Genomic DNA, 13,541 nt, shown 5'->3' with positions numbered 1-13,541 from the left:
TTTTAAGACATACAAAATAACACCAGGATTTTGCCTGCATTCCATTTGACTCTACTTATAGTTTTCTTTTCCCTACCTGAGTTATGAATAGTTAGAAGTTAAACAAGTTCTTCTGAAAGTCAATTGGAAGTTTCTATATTGGCCCTTGAATGAATGACAGTGCTTCATGACATATGAGTTTATCACACTGATTTCTCTCAGCTTAGAAAATTCTATGACCTGTTCTGTGACCTTTCCTAACTTTCAAAGTGCTACAATCACTAGCATGCTGCCTGGCACTTATTTGAAAGGATAAATGAATCCATGCTCCCAATAAATTGCCTGTGAAAACATGAACTGTTTCAACGATGCATTACAGTTTTATTTGAAGACGCTTTAAGCAGCAATTAAAGCTCTAATTCAAAAATTGACAGTTCTAGCAATGCACGTAGATGTTTTCTACAAAGGGATATATTCCTACATGTCACAATTTACTACTTACCTGGTGGCTGCCTCACTTCACTGGCATCAATTTTAAGTCTCATCCAGATTTCAAAAGTATTAAAATCTGAAAAATCCTAAAATTTCAGTATTAAATTTTAGTGACTTCACAACGTAAATCTAAGAGTGAGTAAGGAGGCAAGGAATAACAGAAAATTGACTGTACATCTTTAAAGATAAACTTACCAAGCTAAGAACCAATAGCCCAATCACTAACGTCACACAAAAGAATACTAATAATGTGACACATCTGAACAAATCCTGCATTTCATGTTTTGGAGGTACACGTTATACTGCAATGGTCTTTAACCTTGCCTGTATACTAGAATAAGCTGGAAACCTTCTGATCTTGATGCAAAGAATCAGAGTATCTAGGGGTTGGCCTGGGTATTTCTCTTTAAAGCTCCCCAAGTAATTTTTAAAGTGCTGCCAGGGTTGCGAATCAGGGCGATACTGCAGCAGGCCTAGTGCCGCTACCATTCTCCAACACAAATAATACTGTCTTTAAATTAGCCAACAATCATCCTTTACAACAGTAGTATAAAAGAAACCCTCATTTATGAATATTCTCATTAATTTTTTCCTTATACAGACTTTGGCTGGTATGTGGTCTTTACCAACTCTAACCAAACTGATGAGTTAACAAAAGATGTGGACTCTGGTCCTGGATGGGTTCCTATGTGATCCTATTCTAGTTACTCCCACCAGCTGGGCCTGTGTCGTTGCCTGTGAAACGCTGGTGTTGTGTTAGATATCTCGACTCTTTTCTGGCACCGTATCTTCATAACCAAAATGTTTTCACAAGTAAAAAGCACTTCCAAATTTATCCATCTTAGTTCTAATATTTTTGACTGTTAGCAACAGCAAGAGGAACTGTGCTAAATTCTATGAAGGTATTTCCTCATCAGGAACAATATTCAAAGTCAGTGTGAATAGCATGAGATGTTGATGAAATGCCAAAGCAACACAATTTTTCAGGCTTGATGCTACTGTAGCAACAGACATATTCATGGGAAAATGCACTTGGTTTGATAAGTATCATAACTGCATTATCAATTTGAAAAGTTAATGAGCTGTGTGGTCTTTAAGTTATTTACCTTACTCTGTGCTTTTGCCTCCTCTATTACAAAATGGTCATAATAATAGTACCTAGTTTCATAGGGTTGTGAAAACTAAAATGAATAATGCATTTAAAGCATTTAACAAATGCCTTGAAAACATTTGCTCAATACTTTTTAAAGGTCTTTTTTTCTAGGAACCTGAAGTTATAGAGCCAAATCTACAAATCAAGAAAAACAAAGGAATTTAAAACAGTTATTTCATGTCTATTATCCACTAAGGGAAAGGACTAGGATATGTCTTTCACATCAGATGGTTTTTGGATGAAGCAATTCTGCACAATATGGTAGAACTCCCTGGCAATGTCCAACATTCTCTAGCTTAACATTTGTTCTTTCACAATCTCAATGAATACAATATATGATACATTCCGGCAGACTCTAATTCAACTAGCATTTAATAGGTGGATGAAATAGACTAGCCACCAACCCTATAGGTTATTATTTCCAGGCTGCAGAAACAGTAAAATGAACATAGACAAGAATAGCATATGCAAGGGCCTTTTTTTTTACCTCACAGGTCTGCAAAAAAGTAACATTTATACTCCTAAAAACAAGCAGTTCAAAATCTGCAGAAGCCACAAATTGAAGCAATCAGCTCTATATAAAACAGCTAGAAATTGAGCTAGCATTAGAAAATCTGAAAAGTGTTCTCCATTTCTTTTTAAGAAAACACTTTATCCCCGTGCCTCATTTATTTCATAATGAAGTTTGCACCTTTTCATCTCCCTCACCTATTTCTCCCCTCCTGCCCCTCCCTCCCCTCTGACCACCATCTACTGGGTTGTTCTCTGTATCTGTGAGGCTGTTTCCATTTTGTTATGTTTGTTCACTTGTTTTGCTTTTTAGACTCCACATTTAAGTAAAATCATACACTATTTGTCTTTCTCTGACTTATTTCACTTAGCATGATACCCTCTAGGGCTAGCTATCCAGGTTGTCACAAAGGAATCCACTCTGAAACAAAAAAGGTGATGCTCCAAGAAGTGTTATGATATATGCAATTCACTTTCAAGTATACAGCAAAACAACTTGAAGGATGGAAGTATGCAACACAGATGGACAACAAACAGAAAAAGCAAATATGACAAAACAAATTATTATCCGATAAACACTTGACAAAACTGTTCATTGTTGAGTCTAGATGGAAGGTATATGGCTGTTCTTTGTACTATTTTTTCAGCTTTTCTGTATGTTGAAAATTCTTATGAAAGAATGTGGACGTTTATACATGTTCTAAGCTTATTCAGTATAACAGAAATAAGTATCTTCCTCCCTCAAATAAATATTAAATATATTTCAGTAATAATATTTTATTTGAGGTATAAAACCAATCAACCATTGAGACATACACAGAATTAACTATGATATAACAGAAGCTCCTGAATATAATAGGAAGGGCTTCTAAAATTACTTCTTTTCAGGCTGAATTTATTCCATGAATCCATTAACATATCTAAACCTTGCAGATACAGTTAAAGTTAGTCAACAAAGTGAGGAAAGTTAGTTCTTGGCGTTTCCTTTTTTTACAGGAAGTTGACCTGTAGCTTCCAAATACTTATTGATAAGGTCTTCTTGTGTAGCTGGTAAACATGGCTGATATCTGCAGTACTCCATTGTATATTCTCCCTTCCCCTGGGGGTTTAACACAGAAACAGAAACAAAAAGCAGATTTTTTTTTTTTTTAAACAACTATCAAGTAAAGTCATGAAAAGACAAGATTTCACAAAAATGATGATTTTGCAGGATGGTCTCCTGAAGAACACTGAAGTAAAATTTAAACACTTGCTTACCTCTGTGCATGACCTAAGTTCAGTAGAATAACCAAACATTTCATTTAGAGGGACCTGAAAACATACACAGTAGATATTTCAGCATTGCTTATTGAAAAATATTTGAGAAAAATACAGAGAAGACTTAGTCATTTAACTCCTTCCTTTAGACTCAGGTTTCTACTAACTACTCCTGGTTTAAAAGAATTAAAAGCCAAATAGAAACCTGTTTTTGTTTTACCACAGTAGAAACCCTATTTGAAAATAATTTCATTTGGCAGACACAACTAGAAACCCAATCTTTCAGTTTCACGGAGCAGACGGACACCACTAACAGCCGTCCCTCTCATCCCCACTCCACGCAGCTGCAGCTCAAGCACTCAGAAGTGTTTCTTCTGTGAAAATGTGAATACAACTTTCCCTTGGACTCCTCAGTGATAGGCCATATGCCAAGGGTAGTGTCTTCTAAGAGGCCTTAGGTAACGTGATAAACCCTTTCTCCCATGAGATTTAAGTAAGGGACAGGCAAGGGAATTAAATATTATCCCAATAAATTAGAACATCATAAAACGGCTATGCAAACAAAGCTATAATGAGAAAGGTAATTATGCATCTAAGAAAATGACATACTCACAAAAGGCCTACCTGAAATGAATCTTATTTTTAGATTTTGCACTTAAAGAGATACTCTAACAGCAAAGTACAGAAATTGCCACATACATATAAGCCACAAATTCAACACTCAGCCATGGAAATGTGCCAATCTGCTCTACAATTTCCAAAAACAAAAGCTAACTCTGATTTCCTCTTGTGGATAATAAAAGCAAGGTTGTCAGTGACTAACAGTACTTACATCTGCATATAGTGTAAAATAGTCCTCAATTCCATCTTGTCCCGTGATTATTCCATGGCGCCGGTTAATCCCTGCAATCACTGGTCCCTGAAATTCATTTGGAGCTACAACTTCCACAGACATAATAGGTTCAAGAATACATAATGTGGCATTTGCCAGGGCTAGGGTTTGAAAAAAAAATAAATTGGTTTATTAATCTTTAAACAAACTGGAACTCTTTCCTATCCACATATACAAAAGGGAAATAGAAAGTGCTCTCCCAAAGGTACACACATAAATGATAAGGTTAAAATATGTGATCTGGACTCATTTTTCTAGTAGCAGCAGCAGTCACTCTTCTAAATGGAACTTACAGTAAGACATACTTAATTCTAATATTAGTATGTCCATTACCATATTTTTATCCTAAAAATCATTAGGTTGCAGAAATAATATAAAAGGGTCTTAAAACAACATTCGATCAAGTCCCTTCCCATTTAAATTATGCAGTTGAGGGTTACTAATTCTTTCTGAAATCCTTCGGGAATAAAGACACTATCTGTTAAGCCTCTGACCAAGGTAAATCAATTCTTTTCTTGCTGGTCCCTGGCAGACAGTTACTTATACTTGGAGACAATAATCAAGTCATGCCTGAGATATGTCTAGGCTAAACAATTTCAATACCCGATTGAGAATTAGAAAACCAAGTTTCTAGTTTCTGCTCTGCCTCTAATAAGTTATATGCCTTTTGGAAAAACACAATCTGTCCAGGTCATGTTTCTTCACCTACAAAATAAAGACATCGGCCTAGATGCTAAAGGCCATTTAAGCACTAAACCCCAATGTGTTTTTTATGTGTGTTTTTTTTTAATTAAAAAAACTTATTTTTTTAATCCCACTTAGTACATAACAAGAACACTTCTTACTGTGACAAATGTTGACTGAGATTGAAAATGTAACAGTGTGGAGAGAATATAAAAAAACTTCAAACACTCATATTTAATTTGGACGTTATGATAGTGTGGAATAATACTTCCGCCTCAGACTGGATGAATTATCTTTAAATAAAGACTTTAAGCGTAACATGAAAAGGTGACAAAGAAAACGTTTTGTTTTAAAATAATCATAATTTTCCAAGCATCAATTTGTTTATAATAATCTAGTCAGCAATTATTCTTGTATATTCATTAAAGCACTTGTTCTAAAGACACTATTAGTTTAAGTGCAATAGTTATAAGAACAGCCATTTAATATACTTGCATTTCTTTGAAATGTTTTCTAATTCAAATCATATCTTAGCTCAGACCTAACTGACTCATTACTCTTAATTAGTGAATTTTGTTCTGAAAATAGGAATAAATGAACTCTGCAGACTCCTAAGTTTCATTAGCTAAGCCTGCAGAATTCTATGTAGACAGCTAAAGCAGTAGACTAAAAATTCTAGACTGCAGAAGAAGCTCTATTTCTTGTTAACTTCTTGGGTTACCACAACAGCAGAGCTTCCTTGGCTCTAAATAAATGTAATTAATGCAGAAGAAGGTACCCGGAAAGAGAGATGTGAACAGACATATTAAAATTTAGTTACACATTATCTAGTGTTTTCAATAGGTCAGTGGTATAAAAGAGCTAGAGTGTGAGACAGTCACATTCTAAAGAGAAAGAAGGGGCCAAGTATATAGTGTATAGTATATAATTGTTGAGGACGACCTGTCCAGTTCTCGGTTTCATATTCCCTCACCCTGCTCCTTTCAACTCCCTCTTTTTTCCTAAATCCACCTTCTGATTCACCTCGCCCTTATTCATGCTTTTCTCTGTCCCATTCCATATGACAAGATACCAGAGCTAAATTCATCCTGCCATTTTTTAATAGTCACATGGCAGCCAAGCCCTACAAGCAATTTTTCCGGAAGTAGAATAAAAAGCAAGTGAAAATACCCACACCATCACAGGACCTTTAAGCCAAAGTGGTGCGTAGAGATGGTAATGTTTCTATTTCAGCCCCCTAGGGATAAAGCTGATAACACCAGGCTGGGTGCTAACAAGGTTGTGTGAGAAGGTGGTCAAGGGCTAGGCTCTGGTCTGGGTTTAACTCTCGGCTCCACCACTAACAAACATGTAACCTTGGGCCATTTGATTGACTACTCGAGTCTCAATTTTCTCAACTATAAGGCCACTGTTGAAGATAAGATATGATAATTCATGTACTCAACATAATACACAGCACAAAAGTGATCAATAAGTGTTATTATGACCACTCTGAGACCAAAAGCTGGCAAATGGGTGGCACTGCACAGTGCTAGGTCAAAGGTAATGTGAAGGGAAGAGGGATTAGACTTCACTATGCCCAAATATGTGTGTGCAAGTGTTTTCAAGTACATTCTCACCTAATACTTTGGCATTACTATCTCCAAACAGCCTGGACTTGCCCATTTCCACAGAGTTAAGTATGAAGTAGAGCCAGCATTCAAACTCGAAGCCCAGGAGATCAGAAAAGGCACACTGCTGAGTAAAATGAGCTAACATGACTCTGGGTAGGCCTTTATTTCTCTTGTAGAGTAGCTACAAGTTCAATGTTTCTGCAGAGACCAAGCACAGCGGTCTAAAAATTGGCCATAGACAATGATGGCAACGGTTAACATCCATGGGGTGAAACAGTCCCTGAAAGAACATTCAATTTCACGTTTCAGTTTTAGTTACTGATTAATCTCAGGGGCAAAGTTTACATTGTGACTGAAAATAGTTCCAGTTTTGTTTTTTTTTTTAATGAAAACTACGTGAGAATTTGAACGATTTTTCTTCCAATTTTGATAATAGAGAATAGCTCAAAAGTATAAGCTAATCTGATACTAGGCTAATTTATCAACATTTTCCACCCTAAAACTCTCACATGATAATCAGTGGAGGTGTATGCATGCATGAAAAGCTGATTTTCTTAAGAGCCCAGCAAAAATTTCCTTTTACCCTTTTATCTTTCAGTCATGGAGAAATAAGAATCAGATGATGATACAGCAAAGTAATTCATTTTTCACACTTGCAACCTATTTGCACATATTTATCTGGCAAAAACCAATACTCCTCAATTCAATTATTATCTGGTGCTTTTCCTTTGCACCCCACCAGGCAATCATCACACATAACAGTATTTGTACACTTAAGTATTTACAAACTGAGTGTACATATTTACCTGTTTAGTTAATATGCATAGACATACAGTCTTTTTTCATGGCTATATATGTGTATGTTATGGGCATATAATCTATATTTATTTATATTTCATATAGGTACAATTAAAAAGGTTGAGGCTCTTTGTTAATTGATTTTACCAATTACCTTGCTTTATGTAACCTCTATCCAGGAAAGCTACCAATTTCCAGTCAAGAACCAGCATAGAACAGTTGATTTCTAATTTGTTTTAACTATACTTTAAAAAAGTATCACAATGTATACATTTATCAAATCATTACTTTAAATATTTTACAGTTTTGTCAACTGCTCAATAAAGCTGAAAAAAAGAATATGAAGTGATTACAACCAATTTGCCAGTTTAAGATTTATTAAAGTGGTGAACCCCTAGAAGGCAAGAGGCAGGTGTTATCAGTACAATCTGAATCATGCCTAATAAAGTCTTATTTTCTTTGTGACTTTATTTCCCTTTTTCCTATTAATACAACTGACAGACTGTGACAAGGTTTCTAGATCATAAATTTCAAATGCATTTTTAATAGCTAGCTGGGGTAAAGAAAATGGAGGATTCTCTCACCCTTTCACAACTGAGAAACAAAACCACAAATTACTAATGGCTCCCATTAGTTTAATTAAAATAAGGAATTAGCAACCTGGTCAAGGAATAAGCAACCTTCCCCAGCCACTGCCCCACACCTGGTCACAGATGCAAACAGACCAAAACCAACAAAGTCCAAAATTCATACAATAACATCCTGATTTTCCAAATGTCTGGAAATGATGTGTTAGGATTAATTTTCTGCTGTCTATTTTGACCCTCTCTGACAAAAATATCTCTGAAATGTTTTGTGAATCATAATGTAATTCTCTGCAAAACCCCACTTATGGACATAACTAATGAATCACCATATAATGGATATGGAAGAGATGACAAAGAGAATGACTTTTCTGGCTCCCAGTTACAACGTAAAAGCCCCCAATGTCAAACTGCTGTGCCGTCATTTGCTTTTCTCTCTTCAAAGCAAGAATCAGATATAGCTGCAATTGCTTAGGGTTCTGTTTCATCAGGGCTTTAATAGACATATTATTCTATGTGGGAAAGGTTGACAATTTTAGCAGTTTAACAAGAAGTCTGCACTGAGAATAAGGTTTACTGAATTCTTTCAAATGCCTAAAAGCCTACAATGTCATATATGAAAAAGTTGTTTACAAATTTATAGATTTTTCTGACATCTGAATAAATCACTAAAAACAGGATGACTATAGTTAATGTTTCTTTAAAATAATTCTGAGCATTTCTGTCTTCTCTATTAAAAGTAGAACTTACAGATTATCTATGAATTTAAACTTACAAAAAATACCAGGTAATTTAGGAGAACAAAGTAGGATTTTAATTTTGTAAGAAAGAAAACACAGTAATCTATCCTCACTTTGATTCTATGAGTACTTGCCCAGAGTCTATCCATGTCCCCTGGTGTGCTGCTTACTGCTCTGGTGGGGTGGGGGGGGATGGGAAGAAGACCTAACCAACACAGTGCTGCCTTCTGCGGCTCTGATGGTCCACCAGGGAAATAGATGCACTGATGTGGTGGCAACTGCTAGACACAGCATACCTTGTTTAAGAGCACCTTCTCCTGCGCGGATGAAAGAGATTTCATTGGAATCCACCATGTGATACGCTCCATCTTGCAGGACAAACCGGAGCCCAGAGAGCTTGTGACCAGACAGAGGGCCCTTCTCGCAGGCATCCAAAAACCCCTGTTAATGAATGAACACAACTTCTGGAGTGAGTGGGTTTCACTCACAGAAGCATTATGAAAAACCCCCAAACGTTTTAGTATTCAGAAGTGTAACATTTTTATGTATGCTATATTTCATTCTTTAAAAAAAAATTATTTTTTTAAGTTGAACAGCCTATTTAAGTATTATTATTGTGGAATCTAGATGAGCAATCCCTTGCAAAAGTCTATTACTTAAAGGTGAGAGCTGGTTTGAAAGTGATGCTGAGAGTGCTAGCAATCACTTTCTCAACCTTTTCTTCAAGAATTACTAAACTCTCATGATGCATTACAGAGACAGCATGATCTTAATTTTACAAGGAGGAAACAGAGGAAAGGCAAATCTAAGAAATTCTCTAAAATAAAACTTCAATCAAAACTGACATCTAATCAACTGCTGTGTCTTAAGCTCCTACTATATACCTATCCCTGCTCTGCCTCATTGGCAGATCACTAACTAACAGCTTTAGTGTTATACAATGTCAGTAAGAACTAAAATTAAAAGCTGATTTCATTTTTCCAAAGCAATTCTTTTTTTAAAAAGCAGCTTTATTGAGGTATAACTGATATACAATAAACTATACATATTTAAAGAGTACAATTTGATAAGTGTGCAATTTTTTTTTCCATTCAGTCACTTAAATACTCGTAGAGCTCCTACAATTCAAGATAGTTTTTCATGGCAAGACAATCACACAGCTGCACATGTAGTACAATATATTTCTGACATTCAAAACTGTAAACTCTAAATGCTGAAAAATATCTGAGCTTTCCTTCACTTACATTAATCCTGGAGAGTAAAAGATAATTTAAAAGTGTGTGAATGACAAACTATTGTCTTGAAATAAAGTATAATGAATGAAACACACTAATCACAAAAAATGCTACCAAAATTAATGCTGAAGCCAAAATTATGATCTGTTAATAAGGATTTCTAAGTTAAAAGGTTAAAAAAAACCTAAAAATATCAATCTACAAGAATAGACAGTTGCTAAAGGTTTACAACAGTCTTAAAGCCAGTTGACCTAGAAAGCCAACAAATCACTAGTAACCCATTATATGTGCAAATCACTTCACAATTCCCGAAGAAATATCAGAGTCTTATCTGATCCTTGAGTTTGTGAGGGGTTCGGAATTAAGTACTATATGCTCAGTTTACAAAAGAAAGTGGCTCTGAACACCATGATTTACCCAAGGGCATGTTAATCACTAGCAGAGATGAGGACAGCACCCAGGTGTTGGGAATCTTAATGAATGTACATTCTACTACATCAGTACACCTAAAATTTTCATAAATCCCTAACGCCTACTGCAAATTTCAAGTGCTGATTATAATCAATGAAGTAGTTTCAATTTATCAAGAGAAATACAATAACTATGATTAAGAAACAGAATGACTTCCCCTCGTCATAGCATATATTTATAGCTCTTGAACTTAATGATTCTAATCAGATGGAAAGCTTAATGAGAAAAAGCAGAACTGTAATGAAAATGAACCACAGAAAACAATGTGATAGCAATGTGCTTTGATACCTAATAGACTGTTTTTGATTTTTTTTTAAATGCCATAAAGTTTTTGTTTGTTTGTTTTTACCTTTTCTACGGCAGGCACAAATTGCTTTGGAACATTTGACCCGAATGTTTCATCTGAAAACTCCAACTTAGTGTAGTTCTCTGGGTCCAGAGGCTCCAGTACACCTATCACTTTTCCAAACTGGCCTGCACCACCTGATTGTTTTTTATGTGTAAACTCAAACCTGAAAGTAATTTAGGAAGAAGAAGAAAAAATCAACATAGCATTATATAATCACCAAAATGAAATAACTCCTACTAATTTAAATGAAAAACCACCTCTCATCATTTTTACTTTTTCCTTCAAATACGATGGCCTTGCTATAAAATTATTATAGAATTTATTTAAAAAGTAATCCTGTCCTTTCTGTTCTTACTTGGAGGTGAGGGTGAGGCACACCACCAAAGTAATCCATGGTTTTAATTCTGCTAATTCTGAATTTCACAAGTAGAAAGTAAAAGTCAACAAATTAAAATAAAAAGTTTGTGTAAGGTTCTTATTCTAGTAATAGTAATCTACATTCCAAGAGCTTACCCATTTCTTTTGGAATGCCTCCCTTCCCTGGGACACAGTGTTCTCTCCTTAAATCTCTATGAGGACAATTACCTGAAAATAGGAGCTATGCAGTTAGTTCATTGAGATAGTTGCTATTTGATTTTACAACTTGTACACTATGGACTGAGAAAATATGAGAGAAGGGAGTTTCAGGCGGAATAACTAACACCTGAAAATGATTAATGGCAAAATGATCATGATTAACATAAGTCATTCAAATAGACACACAGGGCTTCCCTGGTGGCGCAGTGGTTGAGAGTTCGCCTGTCGATGCAGGGGACACGGGTTCGTGCCCCGGTCCGGGAAGATCCCACGTGCCGCGGAGCGGCTGGGCCCGTGAGCCATGGCCACTGAGCCTGCGCGTCCAGAGCCTGTGCTCCGCAACGGGAGAGGCCACAACAGTGAGAGGCCCGCATGTCGCAAAAAAAAAAAAAAAAAAACCAAAAAACAAACAAATAGACACACAGGTCAGTGTTTACTTGAAACTACTAATGACAATATAAATAGGATGAAATAATCACCTTACACGCATAATAAATATACGTAAACACAGGTTACAATATCATTGAAAAAACATTTCATGAGTATCTACTGTTTGCAAGGCATTTTTCCTTTAAACTGAAACCTTCCTCAAGACCGTAAGATGTAAGAAGCTGGCTGCTTTCAAAGGTGTCTGCAGATAACTGCAGGTAAATGGGCATTAATGAGTGTGTGTTCCTGCGTACAGATCTGTGAATGGTTTGGAAGAAGTAAACAGCAAATTTCAGTAGATGTCAGCTTGGAATAAGCAGTTTCCATAGAGAGCCTAAGCGTGAATGTGCCTGATGAACTGCCTTTAAATAATCTTCCAGCAGCCAAGAGCTTCAGGATAGGCTGGGAGACAATGCTGAACGGTTGATTTTCCCGGGAGAGAAACAAACAGCTATCAGAACCGAGAGCAGGAAAAGGAGAAGAGAAACAACTGCCAAATCACCACAGAATTACTGAAGGGATTCCAAAACTGTGGTCCACTGACGTATTTTCTAGTATGCTCAAGTTCTCTGAGACATTTCAAATTGTTTTCAATTTGACAATAATATGACATACAACATACTCTAGATCTGTGCTGTCTATATGATAACCACTAATCATGGATATTTACATTGAAATTAAATAAAATTTAAAATTCAGTTCCTCAGCTGCACTAGTCATGTTACAAGTGGTCAACAGGCAGGTGTGGAGAGTGGCTACTGTCCGGGACAGCAGAGCCAAACATTTCCATCACTGCACAAACTGCTACTGGACAGCAGTGCCCTGGAGGGCCAGATCACAGCCAAGCAATCCCTGCAGTTTCAGGGACCATGGCTGCGTTTATAATCACGTGGATGCCAAATAACAGGACACTTATGTGCCAGGCTTGTGCTAAGCACTTTTTATGAACTGTCTTACTTGTTCTTCACCACAGACCCCAGGAAGTAGGCACTATTTTTTATTATTATTTTACAGGTGAGAAACCTGAGGGTCAGAAAAGCTAAGTAACTTGCCAAACGTGATACAGCTCTTAAGTGGCAGAGCCAGGATTTGTACCAAGACCAACACTCTTAATCAAACATGTTTCTAAAAGGCTAATAAGAATATAAACTGATTTAAGCTGCACACGATGCATTCACTTCAAAAGCTGTTAGAAAACACTGCACAGAGAGATTTTACTGTAGCTTAAATAGAGAAGTGGAAGAACTAAGACATCACTTGATAGGCACTGGATAGATATGCTGAAGGCAAAAGAATCCATGCTCCTGTGGTCAGACCACTGGAATTTTGTAAAAGACAATTTCATTTTGACAAAACATCATCATCTCTCACATTAAAATTACTGTTAATTAGAATTGTGTTGGTTTTATTGTATATCTCTGTTTTGTAGATTTATTTTGACTTCATAGTCTTATCAAAGTTGCAAGCCATAGGCGTTTTTACTTAAGTTTTATGTCCATACAATTATTTAAAATAATAATTTAATTTGCCCGATCCCAGAGACCCATAATAATTTTGCTACTTTCAAGGTAACTCATACATTATTCAAGTTTGCAGATAATGATCTCTTGACTTACCACTAATGAAATTTTAGTAAGTAAGATTTCAAGGACTCAAATATAGGAATAAGATTCTCTCAATGCAGTTTATTTACGTAACATCTAAATAGGCAGTTTAAAAACTTTAATATAATAATTATATTTTAAAAAGAACCTAAATTGGTATGTGTACTTTTAGTAA

At 35.9% G+C, this 13,541-nt stretch overlaps 1 protein-coding gene across 1 annotated transcript in view; it reads right to left on the bottom strand.

Annotated features, from left to right (window-relative positions):
- Positions 1-2,891: 2,891 nt before the first annotated feature.
- GFM1 (G elongation factor mitochondrial 1) overlaps positions 2,892-13,541 on the bottom strand; it is a 41,972-nt gene continuing 31,322 nt past the window's right edge. The window contains exons 14-18 of the mRNA XM_067737858.1: positions 10,758-10,920; positions 8,999-9,143; positions 4,224-4,384; positions 3,392-3,445; positions 2,892-3,233 (exon numbers count right to left, since the gene is read on the bottom strand). Of these exons, the coding sequence (XP_067593959.1) occupies positions 3,102-3,233; positions 3,392-3,445; positions 4,224-4,384; positions 8,999-9,143; positions 10,758-10,920 (655 nt within the window). The 3' untranslated portion in view covers positions 2,892-3,101. The remainder of the gene's footprint in view (positions 3,234-3,391; positions 3,446-4,223; positions 4,385-8,998; positions 9,144-10,757; positions 10,921-13,541) is intronic.

Source organism: Pseudorca crassidens, chromosome 5 (assembly GCF_039906515.1).
Source record: "Pseudorca crassidens isolate mPseCra1 chromosome 5, mPseCra1.hap1, whole genome shotgun sequence".
In the NCBI taxonomy this organism is placed as follows: Eukaryota; Metazoa; Chordata; class Mammalia; order Artiodactyla; family Delphinidae; genus Pseudorca; species Pseudorca crassidens.
This window is presented reverse-complemented; position numbering and strand designations above follow the sequence as displayed.